This window comes from Felis catus, chromosome B2 (genome assembly GCF_018350175.1).
Source record: "Felis catus isolate Fca126 chromosome B2, F.catus_Fca126_mat1.0, whole genome shotgun sequence".
NCBI classification, from domain to species: domain Eukaryota; kingdom Metazoa; phylum Chordata; class Mammalia; order Carnivora; family Felidae; genus Felis; species Felis catus.
Window position 1 is genome coordinate 30,303,752 of NC_058372.1, and position 15,513 is coordinate 30,319,264.

The window sequence follows — 15,513 nt, forward strand, 5'->3', positions numbered from 1 at the left end:
CACTATGTTAGAGAGAGGATACAGAATGTTATAACAACAATAGCTTTGGCTACACATAGGGCATTTGATCTTTTGCTCACTGGCATCTCGATTGATTTCTGGCATACAATGTTGCATACAGTGTGCAAGGCAATTCTGTCTTGTGAAGGATTTGAGGGGGCACATTAACCTCACATTCACCTAGATTCAGTACATTCACAGAACGAAAAAGTACATTGTTGCTCAATGTAAATTAAGCTGGAAATCACACAAAGGAATAACCACCGATGAAATAGAAGAAATGAATGGAAATGACAACAGAGCTGCTTTAAAAAAAAAATGGTACATAGGAACAGTGCTTTTTAGAATTTGTAGATGCCTAAATCTCTTCTACCAAATCTCACTGAAAAACATACTGAGACATGTTAAATTTATTATGGATGTTCAATTTATATAAACTTCTCATTATTACCTTCCAAAGAGAATTCTGAAGCATTCAATAAAAATAATGGGTGAAAGTAGGATTTGACTTACCAAATCCAAAAAACAATATTTAATTTTAACTTTGGTTTTAACGTGTACCTAAATCCTTTGAGAGCCTCCCTTCCAGAGGTGGATCTGAATGTCCTTCTCTTGGGTGTGGGCTGCCTTGAAGGATTCACTTCAGACAGAAAAGGCTGATGTAATGGTGTGTGACTCTGGGTCCCAGAACATAAAACACATGGCAGCTTCCAGCTGGGTTTCTCTCTCTCTCTCTCTTTCTCTGTTGGCTCTAAATTAACTATGAGATGTTAAACATCATCCATTAGTTTTAAGATTTAAGAAGAATATCTATATCTAAGGGGACAGAATACATACTATTAACATTCAAACAATTTATTTATTTGGACTTTGGTCTCTGACTGTGATCAATTAGAGAAAAAGGAAGAACCAGGCTGTCTCGGGCAGATTCCAAGATGGCTGCCCTAACCAACCTCAGGTTGTTCATATTCTCCCAGTTGTTGGATCAAACATTAATCCAGGTGCTAGTGTGAATGGACTTTGCATGCGCAGTTAAGGGTCATATCAGCTGAATTAAAACTGGAGGGTTATTGTGAGTAATCCTGACCTCATCAGGTGAGCCCTTAATAGGATGGAGTTCTTCCTGAGTGAAGGCCTGGCTGAATGAGCAGGACTCAGGGTGAGGGAGGCCTTTTTTAATTTTTATTTTATTTTAAAAAGGTTTTTTTGTTTTGTTTTGTTTTTAATTTTTGGGAGAAAGAATACAGAGCATGAGCAGGGAGGGGCAGAGACAGAGGGAGACACAGCATCTAAAGCAGGCTCCAGGCTCTGAGCTGTCAGCACAGAGTCTGATGCAGAGCTTGAACTCATGAACCTGAGCAAGATCACACGACCTGAGCTGAAGTCTGTCACTTAACTGACTGAGCCACCCAGGCACCCCAAGGGAGGCCTTGACCATGGAAGGGACCACCAGGCAAGCAGTGCTGGTGGCCACAGGAGCTGACAGCAGCATCCCACTGACATTGTGCAAGGAAGTGGACCCTTGCAGGAGGAGGACCGCAGTCCTCCAGCTCCAGGAAATGGAATTCTGCCAACAGCTCTGTTCAAGCTTGGAGGGGATGGTGAGCGCTAGGTGCAAACACTGCCTGTGACACACCGGAGAGAACCCTCAGCATCACACTGGACTGCTGACCTGCAGAACTGGGACACATGGATGGCTGCTGTCGTAAGTCACTATGGTTGTGGGAATTTGTTCTGCGGCAATAGGAAACCACTGCACAGCCTCAAGTGTACATAGAGGTCTTGCCCCCGGAATGAAGCTATGAAACTTCATGCACACTAGATGGATGAAATAAAATCTTTCCTTGGGGTGCCTGGGTGGCTCAGTCAGTTAGGCGTCCAACTTCAGCTCAGGTCATGATCTCACAGTTTGTGGGTTCGAGCCCCACATCAGGCTCTCTGTGCTGACAGCTTAGAGCCTGGAGCCTGCTTCGAATTCTGCGTCTCCCTCTCTCCCTGCTCCTCCCCCCCACTCATGCTCTGTCTCTCTCTCCCCTTCAAAAATAAAAACTTAAAAAAATTGTTTAACTTTCCTTATTTTTGCTTATGTATTTTTCATTTTATGATTTTTATGTGATGCAATTAAATACTAATAGTCACATTTCATTCATTCATTCAACAACAATTAATTTAGAGCCTACTATACACCAGGAATGGCTTTCTATGCCAGGAGACAGCTTTCACCAAAATAGCCCAAAGCCCCTGTGCTCATGTGCCCTACATTCTAGAGGCTTCTCAAGAGTGAGACGGAGCCACTGGAACATTTTCAGTGAACACATGATGTGACCTGACTCATATTAGCAAGACCGCTGACTCACATTAGCAGGACATTAGACACCCCTATGGGGAGAAGAGCCCCAGGTGGCAGGTGATGCAGGGCACCAGGGCCACAATCCAGGAGGGACAGGATGGTGGAGACTAAGGGGAGGAGAGGGCCTGAGGGATGAGAGAGACAGAGAGAAGGGCTGCAGGCACAGGGTGAGGAAAAGAAGCAGAGGGAAAGAATTCTAAGCAGTGGAATTCTCAGATTTAAATACATTGTTATACAGATTTTTAATAAATCTCTATCTACAGGATGTAGCAAGACATTCTTTGCATCTACTATTTACTATACTCTGGGGGCTCCCTGAAAACCCATTGCCTCCTTATGATATTCAGGGTAAAGAAAACAATACCAAGTGCCCCAACAATATGCACATAATTTAAGTATTAATTCAAACACAGGAAATGGGAGAACACTGGTGAAGGGCATCTGGCTGCACTGAACACTTGCAACTGGGAGGTGATTATAGCTTGCCCACTCTTCCAGCGGAAATATACATAACAGTTGTGCATCCATGGACTGAGGAAATGTCCAGCATTCACACAGATAATCTTGGGGCCATGGAATGAAGGTAATGTTAAAACACAGGAGTCAGGGCCCCCTGGGTGGCTCAGTCGGTTGAGCATCTGACTTTGGCTCAGGTCATGACCTCACGGTTTGTGAGTTTGAGCCCTGCGTCAGGCTCTGTGCTGACAGCCTAGAGCCTGCTTTGGATTCTGTGTCCCCCCTCTCTCTCCACCCCACCCCTGCTTGTGCTCTGTCTCTCTCTGTCTTTCAAAAATGAATAAAACACAGGAGTCACTGATACATTGTTTGGGAAAACTTAAGAGCTTTGTGAGTCTGACTGCTGTGCTGGATGGTCACTTTTCTGTAGGGTGGGGCCAAAATCACATTTACAGTTTAGATTCCTGATGTTCAGGGGTTACCAACATTGTGCTACCACTAGCGTTAATCAACAAGAAGGAAACTGGAATCAGGTACAGCTTCTCCATGTCTACAGAGAAAACCTCTGTCCCTCCTTTTCTGTCCCCAGGGTGAGCTCATTCTCTTGTATCGAATTCCCTGGGAGTGAGTTTTCTAGAATAATCCAGAGGAAGAAAGGTAAGGGGTAAGAGGTAAGAGAATCCAGTTCAGCGAATATTCCGGAAAGGACTGTGCAGGAAAAGGAGTTGAGCCCAGCCTGTGCGTCTTTTCCTGTTTTCCTCAGACAGCCCCTGGGCCAGGACTCAGGAAGACAGGATGACAACGTCACCTGACCACCGTGCATGCGGAGAGAGGTCAGGGCAAAGTCTCAGAACTCCCGGGAGGGCCTGACTCTTCGTGTACCCTCACGAGGGCGGTGTCTGGCGCAGGGAAGGCCAGGGTTAGGGAGTCCTTAACTCCCCTGGTTTTACTTCTCCTTCTCACAGCCTGGGGTCACGTCCTCCTGCCTGGATACTGATGACGGAAGCCCAGTGCGCACTCCCATTGAGTTTCCCGTTTTAGAGAAACAATTAGCGCCACCGCTGTTGCCGCATACAAAATTCTCGGGAACAGGCTCCGTTCAGCTTTTCCCAAGACCCCGAGGGTCTGCTGCATGGACCCCACAACCCGTCCTCCTCCTGTTCTCGGGAGGCCTACTCCTTACCGCGACCTGGGCGGGTGACTGCGGGGTCGGGAGGAAAGGGCCTCTGCGGGGCAGGAGCGCGGGGACCGCCCGCGGGGATGCGGGACCCCGGGGAAGGCGACTGTCCGCCGCCCCGACCCCAGACCAGCACCTGCCCCTTGCCCACCCCCCACCTGTCCTCCCCCGTCCCTCCCAGATTAGGCCCCGCTCTCACCCACTCAGATCCCCCTCCCCCTCCCCTCCCGGCCGCCTCCCCCTGGGACCCGGGCCCCGCGCGGGGAGGAGGGTCGGGCGGGGTCTCAGCCCCTCCGCGCCCGCAGGCTCCCACTCCCTACGGTATTTCCACACCGCGGTGTCCCGGCCCGGCCTCGGGGAGCCCCGCTTCATCTCCGTGGGCTACGTGGACAACACGCAGTTCGAGCAGTTCGACAGCGACGCCCCGAATCAGAGGATGGAGCCGCGGGCGCAGTGGATGGAGCAGGAGGGGCGGGAGTATTGGGACGAGCAGACGCGGATTTACAAGGACAACGCACAGGTTTTCCGAGTGAGCCTGCAGAACACGCGCGGCTACTACAACCAGAGCGAGTCCGGTGAGCGGGCCCGAGTCCAGGTCACGACCCCCATCCCAATGTCCGCCCTTATTTCCAGGTCCGAAGGTCACCCCGAGGTCCACCGACAAGCCCCTAGACCGGGAAAGAGCCCAGAGGGCTTGCTCGGGTTTTGTTTCCAATTTAAGCTGAACAGGCTCAGATCAAGAACAACCCAGGGATTTCTCGCGGGGGCGGGGCCAGGGTCTCACCGGGACTGGGGCTTTCTGGATGAGAAGTGGGGCAGGACAGGCGGGTCCCCCGCGGGTACAGTCAATTCTCCAAGAACGGCGCGGATTACGAGGCCCTCAACGAGGACCTGCGCTCCTCACCCGGCAGATCACCCGCCTCAAGTGGGAAGTGGCCGGTGTGGCCGAGGGCTGGAGGAGCCACCTGGACGGAGAGTGGGTGGAGGGTCTCCGTAGGCACCTGCAGAACAGAGAGCAGATGCCGCAGCTCGCAGGGATGAGGGGGCAAGGAACTTCCCCAGTCTTCCCTCAGCCTGGGGCCAGTGTCTCTCTATTAGGAGAGATAAATGGGACTGATGCCAGAATGCCCCCCGCCCCCCACTCCAGGGGTGGAGAGAGGAAGGAAACAGCTCTGGTGTTCAGACTGGGTACCAAAGAGCAACCTGTCCAGAGTGCCCACGCTTCTCCCTGGGCAATTAAGGAATGCAGTCCCTCGGGGATGGAGGGGGAAACCATCTCTGAAGTAACTGATCAGCGACTCTGGCAGCTGCTTTAGGAACCATGGGGACTTTCTTAGTTTTGTTCTCTACCCCAAAACCAATGTGTTTGAATTCGGACTTCAGCTTTTCTGAGTCACTGGGCCTCAGGTCGGGACCAGAAATACTTTTTCTCCGCCTGCCCCCCCCCCCCCAGATCTGCCTCCTACCTTAGGCTATCTTGTCCTAATTAAAGAACTTTCCAGACGAGAAGAGATCATCCAAGATGTCTATGCCTAGGCTGGTGTCTGGGTTATTGCTCCCTTCTCCCACCCCAGTTGAACTGTTCTTTCTCAGGATGGTCACATGAATGCTGCTGCAGTGGCCCAAGACAGACATGAATTTTTTTTTTTATTTTCTGACCCTTCTCCTCAGACCCTCCAAAGACACAGGTAACCCACTACCCCATCTCTGACAGTGATGTCATCCTGAGGTGCTGGGCCCTGGGCTTCTACCCTGGCAGCGTGATGGGGAGGACCTGACCCAGGACTCAGAGCTTCTGGACACAGGCCTGCAGGGGACTGGACCTTCCAGAAGTTGGTGGCTGTGGTGGTGCCCCCTGGAGAGGAGCAGAGATACACATGCCATGTGCGGCACGAGGGGCTACAGGAGCCTGTCGACCTGAGATGGGGTAAGGAGGGAAACCTGGGCACAGAGCCTCTTCTCGGGGAGATGTCCCTTCTGAAGAACTTCAGCAAGGTAGGGGCTTATGCCTGGGGTACAGGGTCCCTCCCTTCTCTCCCAGAGCCTCCTCCTCTCATCATGGACATCGTTGCTGGTCTGGTTCTCCTGTGGTTACTGTGCCGGTTAGAGCTGTGATCTGGAGAAAGAAGCACTCAGGTAGGGAGAGGCTATACTCTGAGTTTTCCTATCCCACTTAATGGGAAGTACCACCCACACACATGTGCTAGTCCAGTGTGGAGTAGAATGCTAACAATTTCTTTTTAGTAAAACACGTGAAAATGAAGGACAAACGTTTCACCTTGATGAATCTGGTGATGGGGACCTGATTCACAGCAGTCATAGGACAGAGAGGAAGGCCCCTGCTGAGGACAGACTATAGGAGGGCGGTTTGTCCATTCCCCACACAGGTACTTTCTTCATGTTTCCTGATCCTGCCCTCAATCTGTAGCCACAGTTCTGGAAGTTTCCCTGGGGTTCAGAACTAAGTCTAGGACCTCATGTTCCTGCCTCCTAAATGGCCTCAAACACGGTGTTTTCTTCCCACAGGTGGAAAAGGAGGCAGCTACATTCAGTCTGCAAGTACGTATGGAGGGGGTGATCCCTGAGACCCTGGGATAGTGTAGACAGGATCCCATGGGGAGCTCACCCACTCCATAGTTCCTCCTTTAGTCTCATCTCCTGACCACATCCTGTTTGTATTAACCCGGGCAGTGACCGTACCCAGGGCTCTGATGTGTCTCTCATGGCTCCTAAAGTAAGATCCTGGAGGACCTCAAGTGGGGAGGGGTTGGGCAGAGGGAACACGACTGGGTTATGAGAATTCTTTGAGTGGGACGTTTTGAGGATGCAGTGGGGTGAGATTGTCACCACTTACAGTGAGTGATCTGAATCCAGCTCAGTGTTCCTGAATCCAGGAAACCAGCTCAGTGTTCCAGGTTGGGGATGTCTGCTCCTTCCACTGGGGTCTAAGCAGTGGAAAGAGTGTGAAGTGATGGGATTCTGGAAGCAATCTGTAAATGGACCTTACAGCACAATCTAATGAATTAGATCTTGAGTATGAGAAAGAAGAGCCAGAGAGGACCCCAAAATTCTGGACTATGCAAGTGGAAAGATGGAGTTGCTGTCAGCAGAGATGGGGAAAATTCTGGAAGGAGCATATTTGGGGAGAGGCATCACAGACAGTCAGTGAAGAGACATGAGATGAGATGTCTATCAGAAATGTGAGAGAATCAACTTGGCAGTCAGATGAGCATGGATGAGTATGGAATTTAGGAGAAATGTCTGGGCTAGAGAAACCTATTTTGGAGATGACACCACGTAGATGATGTTTAGAGCCTTCAGCATAGATGAGGTCACCAAAGGGGTGATGGCCATAGAAGAAAAAGGAAAAAGGACCAAACCCTGGACCCCCAGTTCCAAAAGATCTGATCAGACCCCACACTCAGAGCAGTCTGCACAGTCCTGGCTTCACCTTAAAGGCACCTAGACCAGGGAGTCCCAAACTTCCCAGTTCACAGGACTCCCCCAAACACCGTCTTAAGGCTCACAAAGTGTGGAGTAGAGTATGAGATTCTGCGTTTAGGACAAGGCGCTGCTGCTGGTCTTTACATCACACTTTCAGTAGCAAGAATGGAGATGAGGATTCCCACACGGCTATGCATCCGCCTCACTTGCAGGGCTCGTTAAATTAGCGATTCCTTGATCTTGCGAAGTGGACTCTGAGTCTGTGGGTCTGGGGAGAGGCCTGTGCATTTTGTGAGAAGCCTGGCGCTCAGCCAGATCTGGAGCCAGTGAGGTCAGCGATCAGAGCAGCCAGCCTGGGGAGGGGCATTAAAACCACATTTAAATACGTTTTCTTTTCCCTTGTAAAGAGAGGGGAGCACATACCTTGTCAATAGGAGACGTGATGTTGTGAGACACATGTCATTGTTATATCCTGGGGTCTAGACGAGTGGGAGGACTAGGGAGTGGTTCACGGTTCGGTGTGACAAACACCTCTGAATGCTTGCTCTCTGCAACTACTCCCCTGATCAATTTTTTGGAGCGAACAATGGAATCCAGCTTTTTTCTAAATATGAGATTATGTTGGGGAAGGCCACAGTGCAGGCTTGGGGCTACAGAGCCAGGAATGGAATACATAATCCCACCCTAGGTTGAAGCCCACACAGGAACCCACTGCCCCTACTGCTCTGCACAGACATCACCTGTCACACCACCGACTCCCCTGATGCAGGACGCTGGGCCCTGAGTCCAGGACTGACGTTGCTGCTGCTCCTGGCAACAGGAGGTAGTAACTGCCCACACGGCTCCTGTGCAAATGCTTTCTGCACAGTGTTAGCCTTGCTGACACCACCTCCTGAGTCAGGGCCAGCACACGGTCAGCTGCCTGGTGGAGCCTCGTGCTGTCTAACTAGAAGAATGGTAGGAAAATAGATTTTCCTTTTCTATGCAGAGAGGTGGCTTCTACCTCCTAAGAAGACTCTCAATGTGAGAGTCGAATAACAGGATGGCAGTTCGGGTGCTGGGGGCGAGGGCTGGAGAAAGGATGGCTGATTGCTGTTCTCAGAGCACAGACCTGAGGTTGCAGCTTGATCCGGTGCCCTGCAGGCACTCAGGTTCGGCCGAAAGAACAAGCCAATAGATGGCATCTCTCCTCTCATTCCCCTGATACTATTAGACCAGCTTTTGTCTAATCCAGTTTATGCTGACAAATATACGGAAAGGTATTGGGGGTGTTGAAATGATTATTCAAGATGTCGTCACCCGTTGTCTCTGACAACAGAACACCTAGGTCTATAAGACTTCAGGGGGCCTCTGCGTGCACTGACATGTCATGTTAACATTTTTATTTCCCTCTGCATGGAAGTACTCTGGGGAGAGAGTCTGTAACATTTATCAGTTTTTATGTGACCCTCGCAGAGGACTAAATAACCAACAAGCCAACCAAAAAACCAAAACACCACCTTGGTCTTCTAGTGTGGCCGTAGTGTTCCTCAAAGTCTGAACTGTTAGTTAACAACTCAACTGAGAAAAAAAAAAATGGCTTGTTTGAAAATTTTATTTGCATTCTAGTTAGTTAACATATACTATTGTGGATTTTAGTGATTCATCACTTGTATATAACACCCAGTGCTCATCCCAAGTACTCTCCTTAATACCCATCACCTATGTAACCCATCCCCCACCAACCTCTCCTCCAGCAACCCTCAGTTTGCTCTCTGCATCATTAAGAGTCTCTTGGGGCACTTGGGTGGCTCAGTTGGTTAAGCGGGCAACTCTTGGTTTCGGCTCAGGTCATGTTCTCACAGTTTCATGAGTCCAAGCCTCTCGTCAGCTCTGCACTGGCAGCACGAAGCCTGCCTGGGATTCTCTCTCTCTCTCCCCCGCTCTCTCTGCCCCTACCCCACTCACGCTGTCTCTGTCTCTCTCAAAATTAATAAATAAACTTAAAAAAATGTTTTAAAAAGAGTCTCTTCTGGACTCTTAAAACTGAGAACAAACTGAGGGTTGATGGGGACTGGGAGGGAGGGGAAAGTGGGTGATGGTCATTGAAGAGGGCACCTGTTGGGATGAGCACTAGGTGTTGTACGGAAACCAATCTGACAATAAATTTCATATTAAAAAAAATTTTTTTAAGAGTCTCTTCTGGGTAGAGGAAGCATCATTTAAAATTTTTTTTAATTTATTTTTGAGAGAGAGAGAGACAGAGCATGAGCAGGTGAGGGGCAGAGAGAGACGGAAACATAGAATCTGACGCAGGTTCCAGGCTCTGAGCTGTCAGCATGGAGCCCGATGCAGAGCTTGAACTTGTGAACCGTGAGATCATGACCTGAGGTGAAGTCGGCCGCCCAACTGACTGAGCTGCCCAGGCGCCCCAGGAAGCAGCATTTTAGAATCACCACTTACTGTGGGGGTTAGTCTATCAGGGTCTCACTCCTGTTGGGCACCAGGCTTTCACGTCTTTCTCTGCTCAGCACCACAAAGCAGCCAAAAGCTCAGATGGATTTCTTGCTTATCTCCTCAGTCTTGGCTGATGTCCTCAGAGCAAAAGTGAATCTGGAGCTCTGGGCTCCCTGACCTCACCTCTCCAGGCTACAGTCCTCTCCTAGATGTTGGCTGGGCCTCTTCGCTGTGTCTACATGTTGAAAATTTTAATAAGATAAACTATGTTTCATCAGGCTTTCTCAGTTGTTCTCAGTGGGATCATGAGTTCCTAAATTACCTCCCTAACCAGTAGTCAGAAGACAAACTACTCTCTAGGCTGAATGTCAGAGTACAGTGTTGAAAGCTAATCCAGATGGGGCAACATCAGAGTGGGCACCAGCTCACAAGGTCAGGGTAAGGATCACAGGTCTAAGAGGGGAACGCTGGGGACAGAGGGGAAGGACAAAGAGTCTCCCGTGTATACTTGGTCCCATATTCAATTATGAGGCCAAAGGGACCTTCTGTTTCTCTGCGGTCACTGACTTTCCCTTCTTCTCTCTCACTGGCCCTTTCTCTGACCTTATTCAAACCTCAGGATCTTTCATTAAAAAGGACATGAATGGAATTGGGGTCATTCTAGGCAAGCTACCCACAGAAAATATGTCTGAAATCTCACATAGCCCAGTTATCTGTCGGGACAAGAGGTGGATGCAGGGGTCAGTCCTGTCCCCACCCTCCCTTGAGTGAGGCCAACAGAGGACTCTTTCCTTCCCCAACAGGTGACCATGGAGGTGGTGGGTTCCCCCCAGAATCTTAGGGCAGCAGCAGCTCATTTGTGACCTCCAAGTGGAGTTGTGAGCCCACACACGAGTCAAGTAGCACCTCAGGATCTTTGCAAAAGATCTTTCCATTATCTTTCCTCCATCGTCCTTGGCCTCAGTAGCCAACCTTCCTGCCATCGTCCATACTGTTAGTCCTCCTTCAGAGAGATGAAATCCTCACCATTCTAAGGGGCTAAAAGTGTCCCCTGGAGAAGCTCCCATTGGGGTCACCAACATCTATAAGACTGAGACCAGGGACCAAGAATCAGTGACAAACCAGATTGAATATGACAGCTGAAGCAAAATGCTACACACATTTCCCAGGCTGGGAGGGGGAAGGGTGGTCAGTGCATTCCCGGGACACAACATGGTGAAAACCCTTTGTTCTAAAGTTGGGAAAGCCCAGCTTGTCCTTACAAGAATCTCGACATCACTCACAAGCCTTGCTGGACAGTCCAAACTCTGCTGGCACCGCTAACACTACAGAAGTATTTCTGTACCCTTATCCTTCTGATCTCAATAGTTAGGTCTCCTGTCCTCCAGCCACGTTGCCCACAGCTCATGCTGTGATGAGCACAGTGGCCTGTCCAAGTGCCGGAACTGTTTGTGGTCCATGAAGGCAGTGGCAGGAAGCCAGGCTTGCTTATGCCAGGTGGACAGACATGGTGTGGAAATACACCAGGCAGTGAGTGCCAGGGGTGGAAACAGTTACCTTGGGGTCCAACAGGGAGTGGGCTGTGAACCCACCCTCCCCCCTTCTGGCTCTGCTACTCCCTGGGCTCTCTTCTGCACCCCACCTTTGTTCAGAGAGGCATCCCTGGGGGCCTGTTATTGCTTTGTGCAGCTGGGACAGATGAGAGGGACAGAAAGAGAGGCCAGGAGAGGGACAGGGTGGACATAAGGGACCAGAGTTAGGGAGACGGCCTGGGTTTCAGTCAGGGTCAGGGATCCCCAAATGAGTAGAAAGATGGTTAGGAACTGCTTGCACCAGCTTCTCCAGACATCTCAATATCTGTGGAGAACTAACTCTGAAATCCCCACCCACTTCTATAAACACAAACCTCCACTAACTTTGATGGGCTTTTCCAGAATCCTAAGATCTAATCCCAACAAAAGTGCATATGAGTCATGAGAACTATCAGAAGAAACTGAAGGAGGTGGGGTGGGGGGTGGAAAGTAAAAGCCTGGAAAAAGTCCTAGGGAGAGGGCAACCCTGAGGGCAGGGTTCTGCTTCACATCTGCCTCCTTAAACTGGAGATGCTCAAATGCAAACATGGCTCTGTAAGTGTCTTCCCTGAGGCTTCTCTTTACCCATGGAGCAATCATTGGCCCATTCTACCTTGGACACTTGATCCTGGGACACTCTAGGTGAACCATCAAGGTCATCCGGCTGCTCCAGCCCCAGGCAATCCTTCTTGCTCTCCCTACTTCATAGAGTGAACTCTTCTCCAAGGAAAGGCAATTTATTTTTGTTGATGGACAAGGCAAGTAGGGAAGAAAGAGAGCTAGGGGACGAGGACAGAAAGGGTAGAAAGGTGTAGGGAAGAGGAGATGTCCAGGGCTTTGGGAGGAAGTAGAGATGGGCTATTCTCTTTGCCCAAGCACCCACTCAGATAGCCTTCCTTTGCTCCTCCTTCCTCGTTATCAGTTTCTCCAGACTCCATGCTCACCAGCCCATAGTGAGCTTAATCAGTAAAATGACTCCAGATTTACCATAATCAGTAAACGGGCTCCAGAGTGGAGCAGAAGGAGGGTTTGGAACCTCATGGTCTGGCCTCTGAATGCCTTGGGCTTGGGGCCAAATACAAGGTCCCTACCCACTGGTGTGGATAATATAAATGTAGATTATTAACTAACCTGATTGGCTTCTCTACAACCTCAAAACCCAGGGGAAACTAGACATAATTCTGTGTCATCTGTGCTTTGCTAAAGCAATCATAAATACCTGACACAGGTGTGTAAAAACTAAGGGTAACTCCCAGAATGATTTGCAGTCCCCAGCATTTGGATCTCTGCTAAGTTGGGCTTCCCTACCGAGCCATTATGCTCAATGTGCGCTGAAGATTTTGAGATCCGAACCTAGACATGTTCAGGCTTTCATTATTTTATTTTCAGCAACAGGGTAGGATGTATCCCATTAGTCCAGACATGCTTTTTTTTTTTTAAGTCTGTTGGATGATAATAAGATTACCTGTCCCCTTTTCCTTTTCTTCCTTTCCCAGAATCTCTCTGCATGAATCCCCCAACCCCCAAACCTGACTCAATGGATAGTACAGAGTCAGGAGCAGAGCCCTGAGGCCAGATTGCCTGGGTTCTAATTCAGGCTCCACCATTTACTTTTTGTGTGGCCTTAGATAAGTGAATTAAACTCTCTGTACCTGTGTGCTCATCTTGAAAACTGGAAAAGACACCAGTCATTTATTAAAAGGGTGAGGGGAGCCTGGGTGGCGCAGTCAGTTAAGCGTCCGACTTCAGCCAGGTCACGATCTCGCGGTCCGTGAGTTCTAGCCCCGCGTCGGGCTCTGGGCTGATGGCTCAGAGCCTGGAGCCTGTTTCCGATTCTGTGTCTCCCTCTCTCTCTGCCCCTCCCCCGTTCATGCTCTGTCTCTCTCTGTCCCAAAAATAAATAAAAACGTTGAAAAAAAAATTTAAAAAAAAAGGGTGAAATGTCTTAACATGTGCAAAGCACTATATAATTGTTAGATAGTATTATTTTGGCTGTTGTTTTATTATTACCATCTTAAGCCTTTTTCTGAGGCCTGCTTCTTCCCCCAGGCTTTTTCAGTGAAGGAAATTCACCATGGGAACTGACACTATCTGGTGCATTTAGACAGTGTGTAACTCTACGTATTGCAGCATCCTTAATCATTTCCATCAGCTCTTTATCACTACCCTGGGCCATGATAGTTCACCTTGACTTTCCTTAACCTGAAGCAAAAGAACTCTCTCTCTCTGCAATATAGTTCATGACAAAGTAAGGCATAGTCTTTAATCCCTTCTTTTTTTTTTTTTTTTAATATTTTTACTCCCTTCTTTAGTTAGAATCTTCAGTCTGTGGTTTGCCTGTAAGTTCCAGTCTAGTGACTGACCTTAAGAGCAAGTCTATAAGTAGTACATGACCTTGTGAAATGATCCAGTGACATTCTTTTATTTCCACATTGAGCATATAGACTCGGTGTCCTTTGAGTCAAAAAAAATTTCCCCAAAATTAAAAGCCACTATGCACCAACCATAATGTTCTAAATGAGAAAATCTGTCAATGTCAACTGTTGACAAGGATGTGAAAGAGCTGAGCACTGCTGTTGAAAAGAATAAATATGTTCAGCCAATTTGAAAATTGGCTTGTCCTTATCTTCCAAAGATAAAGATTCACCTTCCCTATACTTGTGGATTCCACTTTTAGGTATATAACAACAACAACAACAACAACAACAACAAAATATGTGAAACATCGATGTATTATTCAAAGCAGTTTTGGTTGTGATAGTCAAAAGATGGAAACAATCCCAAAATTTATTAGCAGTACAGTGGATAAACTGACTCATGTTCACATAATAAGATGCTACACAAGTAACAAAAATGGACAAAATACAGCTACCCACAATTACACAGATGAATCTCACAAATAATATTGTCATGCACACAACACACAATGTATGATTCCATCTATATAAAGTTTTAAACAGAAAAAAGTAATCTGTTGCTAAAATTCAGATTAATGGTTATTTGGGGGCAGGAAGAAGAGCTCAGTGATTGAGGGGTGTGTGAGAAGGCTTTCTGTGGTGCTGGCAATGTTCTATTTCTTGACTTATGGGTTGTAAAAGAGGTGTGTTAATTTTGTGAAAATTAAGCTGTTACTGATGATCCGTGTGTTTTACACTTGAATTAGTAAAATGTAAATGAATCTTTTATCACTTTTGGCACAAACTCCTTTTTCTTCTTTTGTTTTGTTTTATATATTTTTTTCTTTTTTGTTTTTGTTTACAAACTCACTTTAATAAACAAATAAATAGGGAATTCAAGCCATTATCCTATTTTTTTTTTTGGTCAGAAATTTATTTCAGAGGACCCAAATTAATGATGGGGAAGCATCATCTTTCCAACAGGATTCCAATTAACAAATTCAGAATGAATGAGGGAAAAATCATCCTTTTATAGCCCCTAATGAAGTAATGAGTATAGGTAAAGATCATCAGTGGATATTTGACTATTAGTTGAAAGAGTGATAAGGGGACTTTATAGTGGTTGGATATAAGGTGGTCACCACCTGAACCCACTAACCAATGTTAATGTCTCTACATGTGAAACCAGATGGATGTGATGGGTATACACAGTGCCACCCATGAAAGGATTTTTGTAATTTATTGAAATTTTAAGGGACATAAATTTTTGTTTACTATTTCTTTTATCCCCACATTTGCTAAACACAAATCAATGAAACAACTTACTTAGAGCTTAGGGAGTAATTAAATTTTTATTATTTTCTCACACACTGAACGATTATCTCCTTTTCATACCTTATGTATGCTGATTAGTTTTATGTCATCTTGACTACGCTATAGCACCCAGTTTTTTAATAACATTAATCTAAGTGGTAATGTGAAGACATTTTGTACATGTTAGTATTGGGTTTGCACATATGGTTAATATCTGAAATCATTTGACTTTAAGTAAATTGAGGTTACCCTTGATAATGTGAGTGGGCCTATTCTACTCAGTTGAAGACCCTAAGAGCAAAAACTGAGGTTTCCAGAGAAGAAGAAATTCTGCCTCAGGACTACCACATCAACTCCTGTCTGAATTTC

The 15,513-nt window shown here is 47.6% G+C and overlaps 1 protein-coding gene across 1 annotated transcript; it reads left to right on the forward strand.

Moving 5' to 3' along the window:
* The first annotated feature begins 1,299 nt into the window (after window positions 1–1,299).
* Window positions 1,300–14,619, forward strand: LOC101099044 (patr class I histocompatibility antigen, C alpha chain-like). Its single transcript, XM_045057243.1, is given in 10 exon segments — window positions 1,300–1,705; window positions 3,396–3,463; window positions 3,570–3,639; window positions 3,772–4,556; window positions 5,654–5,671; window positions 5,789–5,910; window positions 6,025–6,069; window positions 6,072–6,119; window positions 6,510–6,542; window positions 9,938–14,619. Coding segments are annotated over 8 exon segments (1,143 nt in total). The 5' UTR covers window positions 1,300–1,705; window positions 3,396–3,463; window positions 3,570–3,627; the 3' UTR covers window positions 10,018–14,619.
* The last annotated feature ends 894 nt before the right edge of the window (window positions 14,620–15,513 follow it).